Raw genomic sequence first — 17,446 nt, forward strand, 5'->3', positions numbered from 1 at the left:
GTGTGGAAACGAAAGACACACAGACACGCACACAGCTGAACCTCAGCGCCTAGTCGCTGCCAGAGTGCGACGACACCTCGTTTTCGCTGTCTGTCGACCACAAAGTCATCTTCAGTTCCATCTAATGCATTAGACAAGCTACACTTCTTGAAGGCTCGCACAACCATCGTCTGCGGGAGGGCATTCCACGCACCCGTCCACGTACAGCAAATTGGAAAAGGGCGACCGCAAAAAAAAAAAAAAAAGCATATAAAGACAACGTCCGTTCGATGGCAAGGTGGCTAGCTACCTTGCATTGAACTTTATTTTTTTTAACTAAGAATTGGTTTCGGTTTTTATGCTGAGTAGCATTTGTTACGATTGGAACACGCATACAGATTTGAACGCACTTTTTATTCAAAAAGGGCGCGCGTTGGAATAGTACCAATACGGGCAGATTCAAAGTTACTATGTATGCAAAGCATGCTAATCGTACTAATGACACATCTGAATGCCTGTACCATGCAATTGCAAGGAAGAGTAACGTGTGCGATCGTTCTGTAGCCGGTTTCAAAGCATGGAGTATTCCTAAATGCACGTTTTTGGAGTCGGAATTAAGGCACTGTTACACAAATATGCACGGTGAATTTGGAAACGCAACAGCTCACTCGAGATGTTTGTGGCTTGTTCGCGTTTGAATTAATGCGGACAGTACATCGTCATATGATAGACATTCGCGTATGTGAAAGAACTGAATACCCCTAATTTGATATTTTAAATCATTAACATAATTAGGGGTATTCTTACTCGACAAGAATTGTGCACAAGTGAGTAAGCACCGATGTACTGCAACAGCGAAGCCGTATTGCTGTCTCCTTGTGACGTCTCTGGTGTACGATGCACCAAATACCACTAATCAGTTTTAACTATTTAGAATGATTGCAGGTATCTAAGAGAGTTAGTGGCTACACTGCGACCGAACGCCCAAAACTAAAGAATAAGTACCACCGAGTTATGTCGCAAATATGTCAGTAGGTGTAAAAGATTTGAAATGAATAAACATGTTTCAAAACACTGGCTCATGGTCACAGAGATCGTGGAGGCGTACAAAAATAAAGGAAGCATATTGACACGTGGACATTGGTTATCTTCGGGTGAGAGCTTTTCACCGTCTAACAAATGTTATCACTCAGCGCCGGACGCGCCTGCATTTATCGGAAGTTTCTGGGATGTTATCGATAGTTCTATCCGCTGCCTGTTGTCACCGAACCTTGTGTAATCTGATTGCATGTATTCGCGACGCGAATGGTTTAGAACTTTCCGGAAGACGCGCGGGCACCAGCGATTGCTCTGGAACGTTCGATGGCTCGTGTATAAAAGCCGACGCGCTTGACCGGCCGATCAGATTTTCGACGATCGCCGACCGTGCTCGCCGCTATTGCTGCACTTTGAGTGTAACTTGCTTTTGCGGGCAAGTTCGTCCAATAAAAAGTCAGCTTTGTCATTCACAGTTTTACAGCTGTATTATTCACCATCACTACTACGTAACAATATCTTTCTTTATACGGGTACGGGCATACCATTATTCTCATACGCACGCTTCAACATTTTTCGTCTACGTGACCTAGCATATATGCCCGGGTCGCGTAGGTGTATATATATATATATATATATATAAACATGGCGAGAAGTTGCAAGCGAAAAGCGGTCACGGGACAATGTCCTCCTAACTGAACTCACCATCGTGGCGCTGCTGCACCACTCGGCTAAGCACACAGAGCAGATGTGCCATCGATATTCTTCAAACATCATCGTTCTTGCAGTCGGGCGTTGTGCGATGGTTCCCCATCCCACTCCTTATTACCTTCGCGTCGTCCAATGGACTTTTTTTTTTGCCGTTCTTTATTTTTCTCAGGGTGCGAAGATTCGACACACTGCGACGTTTCGGCACAATCAATATATTCACCCATATATTTCCCGCTTCGCTTGCCTGGGGTGCAAATTTTATACGGCCACTCCTTAGACTTCACGTTCGCTGCGAAAGTCTGCAGCTTAGTAGCCTCTCGACAAAGCACTGTAAGAAAAAAAAAAGAAAGATCCCGAATAAAAAGAACGATGTGCGGACGAAAGTATCTGGGCCTCAAGAAAAGAAGAAATACTCGCAAGTCGAGCGCATTGACTTTTGATGTCTCACTCACAAAATTGGAGCTCGCGGCAGCGGCCGCTATAAACGCCACGACTAAGCGGCGATCGCTACCCCGCGCCAAAATTATGATCGCCGCTTCCTTTGACTAACAAAAACGGTGCCGAGGAAGGGCAAAGGCGGCCGTAAAACAGCCTGTTCGCCGACAAAAGGCGGGGGAAAAAAAGTAAGAAAAGCTCACGGCCTGCGTGGCTTTCTTGCAGCCGCTGCAGTGGCTGAGATCGGTAGCTGACCTTGTGCGCGCGCGCGAGCAGCTCGCCTCCTCGGCTGCAGTTTACCTGTAAGATTATGCCGCTCTCACCGCTTCAATAGCGAAGGTGAAAAAAGAAGCGCGCCGGCTATGTACTCAACGTGCGTGCCCGTTTCTAACGTTCCCTGCTTTGTCTCTCCGGTGGCGGTTTCAAAGGGTGTGTCTCTGTTTACCAGAAACTAGCTTCTCTCGCTCTGCACTGAACGAAGCCGTCAAGCACTTCTGCTGAACATTCGCTGCACGTTAAGAAACGCAGGACACGAGAGAAGGCACACAGGACACAGCGCTGTGTCCTGCGTGCCTTCTCTCGTGTCCTGCGTTTCTTTACGCGAAAAATACTTTACGTGCTACGCCAACTAGCCCACCAATCTCTTTTGTTTAGGTTCGCTGCACCTCTGGAACATTGTACGAACTTGAACGAAAACCGGATCAGTTATCGGAAACAGCGCTATACTAGCTTTAGTATTTTATAAGAATTATAAAATATTCCACTTTTACGGAGTTGTGGTAGTCTCCGCACGGCCACTTCAGGAGTCAGTGCCATTCCGTTGTTGCTATTCATGACACGCTTTACTTTGTTCTCTCATGCACTATCAACGCCCGTTCGGTGATCTGGCAAGAACTGTATGGCGCCTCAAGGTTAGCAGGACACCTGTCACGGTAATTTCTCATTTTGCATTATACCGGAGTGTCTGCAAACGCCTAACAAAAAGGAGCGCGGGAAGACGACGAAAAAGAACGCACGAGACATTCGCCACGCGACGTCACGTTCTTTACATGGGCACCGAATTCCCGCCACAAAAACGAATAGCGTGCATGCAGTTCCATCTTCATTACAAATCGGCCGCCATTGTTATCACTGCTTTAACTAACACGCCGAATTTGAATTTAATCTGCCCCAAGTTTTCGTTGAGTATCGGCGACATAAAAGCAACATTTGCAAGAAAAGCAATGTATAATGCATACTTAATGCAGAAACACAGCGTTCATCCTATCCTGTTTCATCTTCTGTGTTCTTCTAAGATGTATTCTTTTTTTTTCGTGCTGGAACAATCTCATATATAAACGTTCTTATATGTACCGCAAGGAAAACGCCACCATATCTTCGAGTGGAAATTAATTCACGATCAAGTTCCTCAGTAATTATTGAGCATATTGAAGAAGTTAGAGGTCAGTGTGATTTAAAAGACACACCTGATAATGTCTCCACAATAAAAAAAAATTACTGTAGCAAAAAGAGCGATACTTAACTACAGAAAATGGCATACATAAATTTATAATAGCCGTATCTACTCTGCTTGAATTTTTTTCTCTGATATCAAGACAGAGGGCCTATTAACACAAAGACAGTTAGGTTGTAACTGACAATTTCCCGAGTTCTTCATAAGTTACGCGTTGAGCGAATTTAAGAAGTATACCCGCCTTAAATAGATCAGGAATATTAGACTGTTAACAATTTAACTTAGAAGTGATAGGCCCGACCTGTTCCCAATGAAATAAACTCTTCAAATCATGAGCGTGTAAAGCCAACAGACAGGGAAGAGAGAGAGAGAGAAGAAAGAGAGAGGGCAGGGACGTTAAGGAGAAAAGTGTTTGGTTGGTTACCCTACACTGGGGGAAGGGAAAAGGGAAATATAATGAAGGGAACGAGACAGAGGAATGCAGTAAATGTGTGCACGTGCGTGGACAGCACTATACGAAGTCAAAGGCGCTCGCACAAGTTATTCGTTGCCCACAGGCAATGAAGTCAAGGAAAGCATAAGGGTAATTAGCTGTGCTTGAAATTGAACTGGAAAAATAATAGGGGAAACGGGGAAAACGAAAGTGGACGAATAGATAACTTGCCACCCACCGGTGGGAGCTAGCCGAATCCACAAACTCGGCAACACGCATGTGTGGCACTACCAATGTATGTATGCATGTATGTATGTATGCATGTATGCATGTATGCATGTATGCATGTATGCATGTATGCATGTATGTATGCATGTATGTATGTATGTTATGAGCGTTCCCTTTGGAACGGGGCGGTGGATTGCGCCACCAAGCTCTTCCTATTATACTGCCTAATGTCCTCCCCAGGTTAAAAAAGAAAAAAAAAAGGACCCACGATGAATTCCCACAACCATTTCCTTACCCCCTATTGTGAACTTTGTTTTTGTACTTCCCCGTTTTTTGTCGTTTCCCTACTTTACTTCCACCAATCTTCCAATCGCCTTTTACTAAGCTCTATTGCGGATATGTTTACTTTCCCCCTGCTCTCGTTGAACCCAAGGGCTTCAAGGAAGCCACTGGTACCTAAATCGACCGCTGGGCTAACGTCTTCACATTCTACAAAACATGCTCCATCGTTTCCCTAGCTTTACCGCAGAAAGCACATGATTTTTCTTCCTTATTATATCTCGCTTTATAGGTGCGTGTTCTAAGGCATCCTGATTTCGCTTCGAAAAGTAATGAGCTTCCCTTTGAGTTATCATAAGCTGTTTCTTTCCCGATTTCGATTTTTCCTTTTAAGTACTTCTAGCAAGTTTCTTTTGCATTGTCGCCACCCATGAGATTATTTCAGCCTCTCTGACTTTCCGCTTTTTCTTTGTTGCTGTGTTGCCCACCCTACAGGCCGCATACTTGCTGGTAAGCGTCCTATAGTCCTTTTCCTCCACTGCTAATCAATGTTTATCCTGTACAAATACCTCAACACCCTCCCATCCCATTTATTTTCTTCCATATTCCTCAGTCGTTCTTCATAATCAATTTTCTGTGAGCTTCCTTCACTTCAAAACTTGTCCAGCCCATATTACCCTCGACAGCTTCATATGTTGTCTTCCCGTGAGCGCCCAATGAGAGACGTTCGACTGACCTTCGGGTGCCGTCGAGTCTTGATTGTACCCCTGATTTCAAGTAAACAACCGCATTTTCAAAAGTAAGTCCTGTATATTATTAGTATTGTATCTCCATAGCGCTCTGTGTTTCATTTTGGCTGCATTTCTCTTTCCCCTTTACTGTTATTGTTTTTTCCTGTGTTTCCATATATCTATTGCCTTCGGTTTGCAATATAGTGAGCGCCAACTGCGCACAAAAGGCAAAGCTGCAGTGCTCTGCATGCGAGAGTATGTGGTTAGAAAGCGAGTTTCGTTTCCCGGCTTCTGCCTGGCCTCTGTCGCGGCTATCGCATATGTACTCTGCGGCAAAAATAATTGAAGGCATCGTCACACCGTTCCAGTTTTCATGCATGACATGGACCTCCGACTTCTCGAAGCATACCATTCAAATTTATCGCGTGTGGCAGTAACTGCTTTCTATATTTTAACTGCCACTATTCGCCAGTCTCATCGAGGCTCGGTACTGAAGGAAGAAGATTACGTTAAAAATATCGTATATTCGGAGGCTGCTGATGCCAGCACGGGAGTGATGCGAGCGACATACACTCCTTCAAGAAAGAACGGAGTGCACGTCGTCGAAACACGCTGCCGATGTGTCGCCGAGTGTCCACGCTTGGTTTCGCAGGCTGGCCGCACGCAGCGACCGCCGCGCAAGGCGGCCAGCCTTCTTTGCGCTTTGCTTGAGTATAGAGAGAACCAACTGTGTGTTCATTAAAGCGCAATATAATTGTCCAGACGCTAAAATGCTTACGAAAATAAACGCTTTATGAGTCGCGGCGTTTTCATTGCAAGCGCCGTCAACTGCTGCTTCAACAACTGAGAGCTAGGCGTACCAGTTAGAGCGATCGGCAGTTGCCGACTAAGTCAGCGCGCCGAGCTTGATGCTCCGCATAGAAGAGTTTACCGTACTAATATGGCCCATCTGCAACAAAGCAAAGTTTGACGGAGCTGTTTGTTTTATTACAACGGTCCTTTTTCGCGTACGGTAAATACGGGAAAGTCTCCAACGGGTGTCGCCGGTTACGAAAAAGCTTCTGCTAGCAATTGAACGCATAGGTTTTTGCGAACTCTAACGCATGCATGAATATTAAGAGGCTATATGAAAAATACATTTGGTTATCTGTACACCGTCGGCAGAAAAGAGCAAACCAGGCGAACTCCGTTCCACGGTGATCGCTCCGCGCTGCCCATCGGCGACACCAACTGCCCTCGGATGGTGTTTCGATCATTTCAGTGGCGCATTGCTTGGCGCTGATTGAGATATGATTGTATATTTTCCCTCAAGAAAGAATAAATCCATCGCAATGCGCTGCCATGGCCTATCTGCAAACTTGGTCTGTTGCAGAGGCATCTTTCGGTTGGTGCTGTGCTTGAGGCAGCTGTGGCAGTTCTTAACAAGTCGTTCAATGTCCGCGTCGATACTTGGCCACTAGACTGAGCTCTCGGAACGTGCCCGGCACTTCTCGATTCCGAAGTGCCCTTCGTGAATTATTTTAAGGACGGGCTGCCGTAGTGTCCATGGGATCACTATCTGAGAGCCGCACATGAGCAGGTTTTCAACAAGGGCAATGCTTTGCCTCTCATTCCAGTAAGGCTTCAAGCCAAACCCAACGTCTCGACGGCTTGGCCAGCCTTTTGTGCACAGGTTGATAAGAGCTTGACATACCGGGTCCTGCTCTTGCTCCTGGGCGATAAGCTGTAAACTCGGCGCTGTTACCGGGACTGACGAAGCCACCGATCGCAGATAGCCCTGGATCCCGTCCTCCAGTTCCAGGGATTCCGTTTGTGGAAGAGGTGACCGAGAAAGCGCGTCCGTCACCGTAAGTCCCGGCCTGGAACATACACAATGTCATACGTGTAGCGCATCAGACGCATGCGCATTCTTTGTAGCCTCGGTGTTAGTTCGTCAATTCATTTTGACCCAAACAAAGATACGAGTGGTTTGTGATCTGTCTCAAGGCTAACGCGCTTTCCTAAGAAATAATCTCGGAACTTTTCACTAGCCCACACGAGGCCAAGTCCTTCTTTTTCAATTTGGGCGTATCACCGCTCGTTGGTTGTAAGAGTTTTGGAAGCATAATCAATCACTTAGAACTGACCGACTTTTTGCCTTTGGCGCAGGACAGCTCCAAGACCGTATGATGAGGCGTCTGCTGTGACCACTGTTTCCATGTTTGAATCGTAGATTACCAGAACAGGGTCCGATGAAAGAAGAGTTTTCCACTTCTTGAAGGTGGCTTCCTGCGCGGGACCCCACACAAAATCTTGTCTTGAGCTCATCATGGAAGAAAGCGGCTGAAGGACTTCCGCCATGCGGGGCACAAAGCGAGCCAGATAATTTGCCATGCCCATCACGCGCCGTAACTCTGTCTTGGACGTCAGATGTGGCATTTCCGTCACCGCGTCGAGCTTTTACTTATCGGGACGCACTGCGTTGTTCCCGATTGTATGTCCCAAAAATGAAATCTGGGTGACACTGAACTCGCACTTATCTCTGTTCAAAGTAATGCCCGCTGTGCGGAGGCGGTCCATCACTGCCCGAAGCCACTCGTCATGCTGCGCCCGCGGGGCACCCCAAATAAGCACATCGTCCATGTGGCAGACGACTCCTTCCTGTCCTGAAAGAACCTGTCCCATTCGTCTTTGAAAATGTTCGGGGGCTGACGAAATTCCGAACGGAAGTCGATCGGTTGAAATAGAATCGTCCGGACGGCGTGATAAAAGTTGTGTATTCTTTGCTCCCTTCACTCAACGGTATCTGCCAGAAACCCCGAGTTCGCATCAAGTTTCGAAAACGTGCTGGCTCCCCGTAGCATTCCGATGGTGTACTCGACGGCCGGGATGGGATGCCATTCTCCTTGAACGAGAATCTGTTGAGTTACGTAAAGTCAACACAGATTCGAACAGCACCCGAGGGTTTAAGAACGACAACCATAGGTGCGCACCATGTAGTAAGCTCGGTGACAGGAGAAATGACGCCTAGTGCTTGCATCCGCTCGAGCTCCTGTCTTGTTTTTTTGAACAAAGGCAGGGGAACTCTACGTGAGGACGACAGTGCGAAAGGGTTTGCTTCCGGATTCAACTTGAGGTCATACTCTTCTTTGAAAGTCCCCAGTACCTGGAACACTTGCGGAAAATCAGATTAGGGGTCCAGTTTCTTCACTACGTTGATTTGTGGTAGTACGTAGAGCTTTTCTATCGCTGGTTTCCCAAGAAGAGGTGTTCGGAGGCCTTGAAGTACATACACGTCCTCGCGGCTGCTCGTTCCCGCAAACGTCATATTCATGGCAGCCATACCAGATATGGCAAGGGATTTACCATCAGGTCCCTGAAGCCGGCGCCTTGCTGGTTGAAGTTTCGTCGCGGGAAAGATGCAAGTGAAGAGCTTCGCCTGAATGACCGTTTCGTCCACGCCAGTGTCTATTTTAAGTACCACATTCGAGGATTCAACAAGAACGGGGACTTCCCACCTGTAAGCGGATGAATGGGATGCGACTCCAAGGAAGGCCTGGTTCCTCGGTCCGGTTTTCGAGGTTCCTGACAGCTCTGGTTGATGGGCAAACCGCCTCGAAGTGTCCTCTTTTGTCGCACTTTCTGCAGACTGCATCTTTCGCTGGACAGGACGCTCGACTGTGCCTGTTTCTTCCGCACCAGCCGCATGGTTTGGGAACGTTGCTTCCACTTTCAGGCGGAGGCACGTTCTTCCCCACTTGTCGCGTACTCCTCTGGGACTGTATTTGGTGGACTTGTTCTGGCACGCGGTGAAGCTCTGCCTGCTGTTGGTTGACGGTCTCGTGCTGTCGTGCCACCAACAATGCTTTCTGTAGGTTTAGGTCCGGATCGAGTTGCAGAGCTCTCGAGATCTTACGGCCTTGGAGACTCACCACGAGACGATCTCGAATTAAACCTTCTCGCAGCTCCCCGTAGTCGCACGTGGAAGCAAGCGTGTGCAGTGCAGTAACAAAATCCTCGACGGATTCGCAGTCTTGTTGCGTTCGGGTGTTAAACTTCACCCTTTCATAAATGATGTTCTGTCGAGGAACAAAGTAGGCCTCGTACTCCTGCAGTACGACCTCGAGCTTCTCATCGCCAGGCTCAAGTTTGAACGTTTTGAAGATATCCTCGGCTTGAGGTCCCATTAGATACACCAATGCATCTACTTGACTCTTTTCTGGCTTCCCGTCTCGTCCAGACGCAGTTCGGAAGCGAAGAAATCACTGTTTCTAGGGGGGGCCAGTCGTTGCGTGTTGCAAAGCAATTTGAAACAAAGCCATCTTACTTGGTCTTTCCTTGTAAGGTACCTGTTGGCTTGCCCGGCGTCTGGCACTGTTTAGTGGGGCCGCGGCGTCCTCGTTTCGGGGCTTGTCTGACGTCCGAGAGCCGTGGTGCCTCAGATCGGCGGGCGCCACTTCCGACACCACGTTTGCGTCGCGACCAGACGCGAAGAAGTGTGCGTCCTTCACCTTCAACAAGCAACAACCAAAGAACGTTTATTATCAGGAAGCGGCGGCTTTTATAGACCGCATCGCTAGCGCGACAGCGGCGCTGTAACTGCTGACGCTGCCTAAGCTGGCGAGCTATCTTATCGAACGCTTTCGACATCACTTTATAATATTTATTATAATTACGTGTCAGCGACAACTGAGTGACACCACTGCGCTTTCGCAAGAGCTGTCCGTGCTCGTCCATCTTGAGCTAAATTTCCACATTCCGGCAAAATGCAGCTGCCTTTAAGGGCGTCTCGAAGTTTGCAGGCCGAAATAACCTCGCGGCGCTGTCATATGACAATTCAGTAGCCGCAAGTATCGCGATGAGAACCGGCTCTGCAAGGAGCGAGCAAGTTTTGTGCTGTGATGGCATCTCCGGCCGTCGCTTATCCATGCTGCTTTCCTCGCCGGATAGCGCTTCTCGGACGGAAACCGAAATAAACTCGAGCTCCGTTTGCTAGTGAAACAATTTGTGCACAATACGCAACACAACTAGCCGGCCTTTTCACGAAAATGCGGTGCTTTTGGCAGTGATTGGCGTTCATGACAATATAACTGATAAGAAGAATCCTCGTCCAGTCAGCCGTCCGTATTGCTTGCGTTTACTATAGATTTGTTATTGGGGTCGGCAGTACCATGTTCTTCAGTAGAACGAGCAACGTTTCTTGACAGTAGTATCAAGCACAAGAATACGCCAGAAAAATAGAAACTGGGAAAGCTGTATCAGATAGTACAGAAAGCCGGCACAAGCGAAATTTGCGCACATGGGGATATCTGCGAGCAACGATGGTGAGCATGAGGAGCGAAAAAAAAAAAAAAAAGAAACGGTGAGCCATTTATCGCGGTGCTATGACACTTGCGACACTTGTCGACTACTAGAATTTAAATAATAGTGGTTTAGACACACGCATGGCAGACAGGCATACGCTATCCCGTTGTAGCAGGCGCCGCCTGATGACGCTCGTGGTTCGTGCCCCGGGTAGACTTAAAGACGAAACAGCCCTGTGAATGCGTGAACACGCGAAAACCTGCCGGTGTAAACGCGCAACGGGTTTCCTCCTCGCTCCGTCGTTCCAGGCGGCTGCGCTCCGTTAAAAATAACGGCGAGGGGCCGGCCAGCAGCTCTCTCGATGACATCAGCGGGATGAGCAAGCCTGCCCCCCTGCGGGGTTTCCTCGGTCGGCTGTCGGGGCCCGTCGTCCGCCCGAGTGCGAAGGGGCGCGAGACGGGCACGCGCACCCGCCCGCTTTCAGGCCACGGGCAGGCCCAAATCACCGAGGCAGGTGGCCCAGCCCAGTCCTTGCTGGCCGTGGGCGCGCGTCCCGAGCTCCGCAGCTGCCCCTGAACTGCCGTAACCCAAACCACCCATCGTGACGCAACCGCATGAGAACGGTATTGCCCTCGCAGCGCACGCACGAGACCGCATGCCCTCTGCGCACTTCATGTACTTCAGCGCAGGTGACTCGGCCGGTCTCCATTTTGTATATGTTCGAAGGCGGAGAGGGAATCGTGGATCCCTCCCCCACTCCCTTCCCTTCGTCACCAGGTCTCTGTATCTATCTTGTTTTCGCATGTGCTATGGTTTCTCCTTTCACGCTTCACAGTGCGTAGCTGCTTCACTTACACACGTGCCGCTCAAAATTTCGAGCGTTGAAAGGTTTTCGTGTTCGTAAACTTGCTCGAAGATTCCCTCTGAATATACGAAGGTATATCTTGCTTCAACAATGAAGAAACGTCTGCATCAGAACGTGCTAGTTCCAAGCTGCCAGCGCTATACAGAGGCTAGAAGAGCTTGGTTAGAGGGTTGTCACGTCCATTCAGAGGCAACTTCGCTGCATCAGCGGTAAACAGCCCAGCAATTACTAACCGTGGTACACAGGTGCAATCGGCATAGCATACGCGTTTCTTTAGCGAACTACATGTTTGCAGAAGTTCCGTGCAAGAATACATCGCGCTTAAGTTTCGTTTTTCTCCGTAGCTTATATAGGGAACATGACTTGTTGAGAAGGAAAGTGAGAAGGCTAATGTTGTGAATACAATAATTTGTTCAGTCTGGCGGCGTCAGCGCATAACTGTGACTTCACTGATGGTACTTAATGTAAATTCGACGATGCACGACCGCCTTATACGCCCCCACCTGCAACACTCATATCCGGACGAACGTGTCGCCAAGGAATCGAACCTTACAGCAAACTCTCGCCATGATTTGATCCTTCGCAGTAGGTCTCTGTTGTTCAAGTTACGCACCGGGCGTGTTAATGTAGGACGCTGCCTTCACCGACAAGGACGTGCGTCGAGCCCTTCTTGCCCGGCTTTCGACAGTTGTGACTGCGTGCTGCTGAACAAGTTGTAGCAACTTAAGCTTGCCCGCATTGTGCTTAATAATGCATGCGAAAGGTCGTGCTTCAACTATACATATACGAGGCTCACAAAGCTGTGCTGGAATTCTTGTAAACCACGGAACTAGACTCTGGTCTGTAGTGTTCGTACTCTGCGTGCGACGTGATGTGGTGTTGTGGCGTGCCTTCCTCTTCATTTTTTTTCTTTCTTCATCTTTTTCCTCTTGTCTTTCTTTGATTATAGTGTTTATATATGTTAAAATAATATTAGTTAAAATTAAGAAAATTAAATTGAATTGGTTTCACGTGCCAGAACCAGAATTTGGTTATGAGGCATGCCGTAGTGGCAGACTCCGGGTTAATTTTGACCACCTGAGGTTCTTTAAACTGCACCCAATGCACGGTACACGGGCGTTTTTGCATTTCAACCCCATCGAAATGCGGCCGCCGTGACCGCGATCTGATTCCGCGTCATCGGGCTTAGTAGCGCAACGCCATAGCCACTATGTCACCATGGCGGGTAAACAATAATAATAATAATAATAATAATAATAATAATAATAATAATAATAATAATAATAATAATAATAATAATAATAATAATAATAATAATCAGCTTACTTTTATGTCCACTGCAGGACGAAGTCTTCTCCCTGCGATCTCTGATTACCCCTGTCCAGCGCATTTCCAATTTCATCACCCCACCTAGTTTTCTGCCGTCCTAGTCTGCGCTTCCCTTCTGTTGGTCCCCATTCTGTTACTTTAATGGTCTACCGGTTATCCATCTTACGCATTACGTGCCCTGCCCAGCAGAATATCGGCTATTCCCGTTTGGTCTCTGATCCACACCGCTCTCTCCCTGTCTCTTAACGTTACGCCTAACATTTTCCTTTACATCGCTCTTTGCGTGGTCCTTGTTCTCGAGCTTATTTGTCAACCTCCAAGTTTCTGCCCCATATTTTAGCAAGGTGTGAGACCGGGCTAGTGGGTATTCCATGATTCCAAGGACAAGGACAAGCTCCTTATCCTTGTCGCCTTTCTTGTGTGTTGTGTCCCCCCGTGCGCTGGTTACATCACCTTACTTTAGCACCGGTAGAATTCAGTGATTGTACACCTTTCTTTTCAATAATAGTGGTAAGCTTCTAGTTAGAATCTGACGATGCCTCAAACACTCAAACGCATATTTATTCTTCTGTAAATTTCCTTCTCTTTATCAGTTTCCCCTGTGAGTAATTGACGTAGGTAAACGTACTCCTCACAGACTCTAGAGGCTGGCTGGTGATCCTGAACTTTTGTTCCCTTGCCAGGCTACTGATCATTATCTTCGTCTTCTGCATATTAGTCTTCAGCCCCATTCTTACACTTTCTCGGTTAAAGTCCTCAATAATTTATTGTAATTCGTCCCCAGTATTGATGAACAGAACAGTGTCATCTGCAAACCGAAGGCTGCTGAGATAGTCGCCGTTGATCCTCACTCTTAAGCCTTTTCAGTTTAATAGCTTGAGTAATTCTTCCAAGCATGCAGTGAATAGCATTGGACAGATTCTGTCTTCTTGCCTGACCCCTTTCTTTATAGGTATCTTTCTACTTATTTTCTTGTAAAGAACCAAGGTAGCTGTGGAATCTTTGTAGATATTTTCCAAGATATTCAGGTATGCCTCCTGTACTCATTGATTACGTATTGCCTCTATGACTGCAGGGGAGGTATTCTGCAAGAGTCCACTTAGTCGACATGTCCACTAGGTGGACTCTTGCATAGTTTCTCTACTGAATCAAATGCCTTTTCATAATCTATGAAACCCATATAGAGAGGTGGATTGTATTCTGCAGATTTCTCGATTACCTGATTGATGACATGGATGTGATCCATTGTGTGATCCATCCTGAAGCCAGCTTGTTCTCTTGGTTGACCGAACTCAAGTGTTGTCCTTATTCTATTGGAAGTTATCTTGGTGAATATTTTATGCAATACTGGAAGCAAGTTAACGGGCCTATCATTTTAAGTTTTTTGACGTCTCCCTTTTTGCCGATTAGTATAACGTTCCCATTCTTCCAGTTATCTGAAGTCGTGAGACATTGCGTATTAAGGGCCTCAAGCTTTTCAAGCATGATATCTCCTTCATCTTTGATTAAATCTACTGTTATTCCATCATCTCCTGCCACTTTTCCCTGGATCATGTCTTGCAAGGCCCTTCTAACTTCACCGTTAGTTATAGAATGAACCTCTGTAACCTGTTCATTACTATTTCGAATGGAGGTAGCATAGCTGCGCTGGGTACTGTACAGGTCAGTATAGAGTTCTTCCGCTGCTTTTACTTTATCTTCGAAATTGCTAACGATATTACCCTGTTTATCTTTCAATGCATGCTTGCCCTATGCCAAGTTTTCTCCTCACCGATTTCATGCTGCGTCCATTTTTTACTGCTTCCTCAGTCTTTCTCACGTTATAATTTCAAATATCCCTTACTTTCTCCTTGATGATCAGTTTTGACAGTTCCGCAAATTCTATTAGACATATTGAATTGGACACTTTCATGCTCTGTCGTTTTTTTATTAGTAATTTGTTATTTGGGAGAGCTTACCTACGTGTTGCCTTGGTACCTTACCTCCCACTCCAATTGCTGCTTCTGAAATCAGCTTAATTACGGTTTCATTAATTATCTATATGTTGTCTTCATCTCTCTGTTCTATAAAGCAGCATATTTGTTTGCAAGCACCAGCCTGAATTGGTCTGATTTACCGTTACTGTGTCTAGGCTAGCCTGTTTCTGCTTGACTAACTTTACTCGTTCTCTCTTCATATTGAGGGAAATCCTAGGCCTCACTAACCTATGATCTTTACCCTACCTAGCACTTCTACATCCTGCACTGTGCTGGGATCGGTAGAGAGTATGAAATCTATTTCATTTCTTGGTTCTCAATCAGGGCTTTTCCAGGACCACTTCCTATTGCTACTCTTCCTGAAGAAGGTATTCATTATTCGTAGTCTATTCCTTTCCGCAAATTCTACCAACATCTATCCTTTAGTGTTCCTAAAATCGATACCGTAGTTGCCAATTGCTTGTTCAATAGCCTGCTTTTTCCCCTCTTTTGCAATGAAGTCGCCTTTGACTACAGTATACTGAGTTTGCACTTTTCTCATCGCTAATTCAACATCTTCATAAAACTTTTCTATTTCTTCATCATCGTGAGTGGAGGTTGGAGCGTAGTAGGCCTGTACTATCTTTATTATATACCTCCTATTCAGCTTTATTACGTCTACTGCTACCGTCTCATTAGTTCTGTAGGATTCATCAATTCTGCTCGCTATATCCTTTGAGAGTAGAAAGCCTACTCCGTGTTGTATCTATCTGGAAGTCCTCTGTAGCAGAGGACGTGGCCATTAGTCAGCACTGTATAAGCCTCACCAGTTCTTCTAACCTCACTAAGGCTAATAATATATTTCCTAAAAGAGTGTTGCTAAGCTAGCTTCACTCGAGAGGGTTCGTGTCTTGAACGTTGCTAGGTTCAGTTTCCAGTAGCGGCCCGTCCGGGTCCATAGATTCTTAGCAACCTCTGCCGCGTCGCAGGTCTGCACGCCGTCTTGGTCAGGTGCGTATCACCAAGCGACGGCAAATAACATTACTTTTGTTCTGTCCAGCTACGTGGCATTTCCATGTTTTTAAACTCTGGCTAAAGTTAGCTGGGACACCTTGTATATAGGCACGCAGCGGTCTTTAATGTGGCGTTGAAAATACTAAGATTCGCTGACCAGTATAATACTATCCGTGTGCTGATGCACCGCCATTTTTGCTCTCTGCAAACCGGCCGAAAATATGCCTTGGCGGCATGCAGGCATCGTATCCGCACTTACTGGTCAACTTGGTGGCGTTTAGTTGCTTCTGGTAAAGCCGCTAATATGCAGCTCCCACTGACGTCGTTGCGGTGGTCGCCACGTAAGAGACAGCCCTAACATGGCGTGAAAAGCTGCACCATTGTCTGGTAAACGTTTTTCTGTGTACTATGACGCTGAGCATGCAGTGTGCGAAATGAACTCATATGCGTCGTCACTGACGTCACATGCAAGCGCACAATCCTATGAAGACGTGTGGTATCACAGCATATTGCAAGTAAATAAAGAGATTGGTCATTGTATCCTGATGCTCCGGAGAACACTGTTTCCTCTCGTTCTAAACTGGCTGTTCCCCTCTGCATTTTCCGGTTCTTTCTTACTTTCTTTTCTCTTTTTACTAATGCGGCTGATCAGTGCGGTGTCTCACGCAGGGTGATCAATAAATGGCAATACATTCTTTTTTGGATGGGTGTGGGGTGGGTGGAGGCGATGCCCCTCTGCCTGCCCTCGTGTTACTAGCGTGTGCCGCTTCGGGAATGCCTCCAGCTGCTCGTGCGAGGCACACGACCTCTGGGGGAAAGCCCCGCAGACGCTCGGCCCTAATCGCAGGTTGGCGTCTGGCGCGCGCGCAACCAGGAGGTTTCGAAGCGGATCGTGAGCCCGAAGTCGTGAGCCGTGGCAACCATGAACGTTCGCCAGGTATATCCGTGCCCGGGGAATGTGCTGCACGCGCGAAAGTTTAATGCGTTTTCTTTCTTTCAACTCATTCGGTACGGAATCAATTTTGTGTAGGCTTGCTTGAAAGGCTCCGGCACTGTCTATAGCATATATATATATATATATATATATATATATATATATATATATATATATATATATATATATATATATATGTGTGTGTGTGTGATAGGTTGTACACCTGGTTTAGAAGCGCGGGTTTTTGCTGCTGAGAAGGAAATCTGCGCGCACTGAACGAGGGAGACCGAGCTGAGTAAGGGATATATAGCTGTATGCGCTCAGTTGCACGCGTACTGGTTTACACTGCTCCTCACGAATGACTGTGCCAGTCTATGCGGAACACATTTACGCATTAGCGCATCGTCGCATGCACAAGTAATCTTAGTTAGGCTCAAACGTCAAAGTGTTGAACATTATTACATATCTCCGGGGCACCATTTTCACTGTATGCTATATATATATATAAGCTCCTTTCTTTCCTTTTTTCGTATTGCCTGCGCCCATATATATTATAAAAGTAAGTACTTTATAGGGAATTAGGGATATCAAGCATCTGCTGCGAAAGTTACAAGCCCGGAGAAGCACAAGCATGTTCACATTAAGCAAAAATGCCGGGCTATGTTCACGTTTCTCACATGACATTGCCAATCCAATGAAATCAGGAGTTTGACACTCGGGTCAGCCGCGACGTGACTTGTATAACCGACTTTCTTTAGATGGACGCTGCTGTAACTAATGTA

General features: G+C 46.8%; 1 protein-coding gene across 1 annotated transcript; it reads right to left on the minus strand.

Annotated features, from left to right (window-relative positions):
• Window positions 1–6,740: 6,740 nt before the first annotated feature.
• On the minus strand, window positions 6,741–7,961 carry LOC140217109 (uncharacterized). The gene is made up of 2 exons (XM_072287524.1): window positions 7,407–7,961; window positions 6,741–7,143 (listed from the first exon to the last, which is right to left on the minus strand). Exons 1-2 carry the CDS (start codon window positions 7,700–7,702, stop codon window positions 6,741–6,743), a joined length of 699 nt encoding a protein of 232 aa, XP_072143625.1. The 5' UTR covers window positions 7,703–7,961.
• Window positions 7,962–17,446: the final 9,485 nt, after the last annotated feature.

The sequence above is a fragment of the Dermacentor andersoni genome, chromosome 1 (assembly GCF_023375885.2).
Source record: "Dermacentor andersoni chromosome 1, qqDerAnde1_hic_scaffold, whole genome shotgun sequence".
NCBI lineage: Eukaryota > Metazoa > Arthropoda > Arachnida > Ixodida > Ixodidae > Dermacentor > Dermacentor andersoni.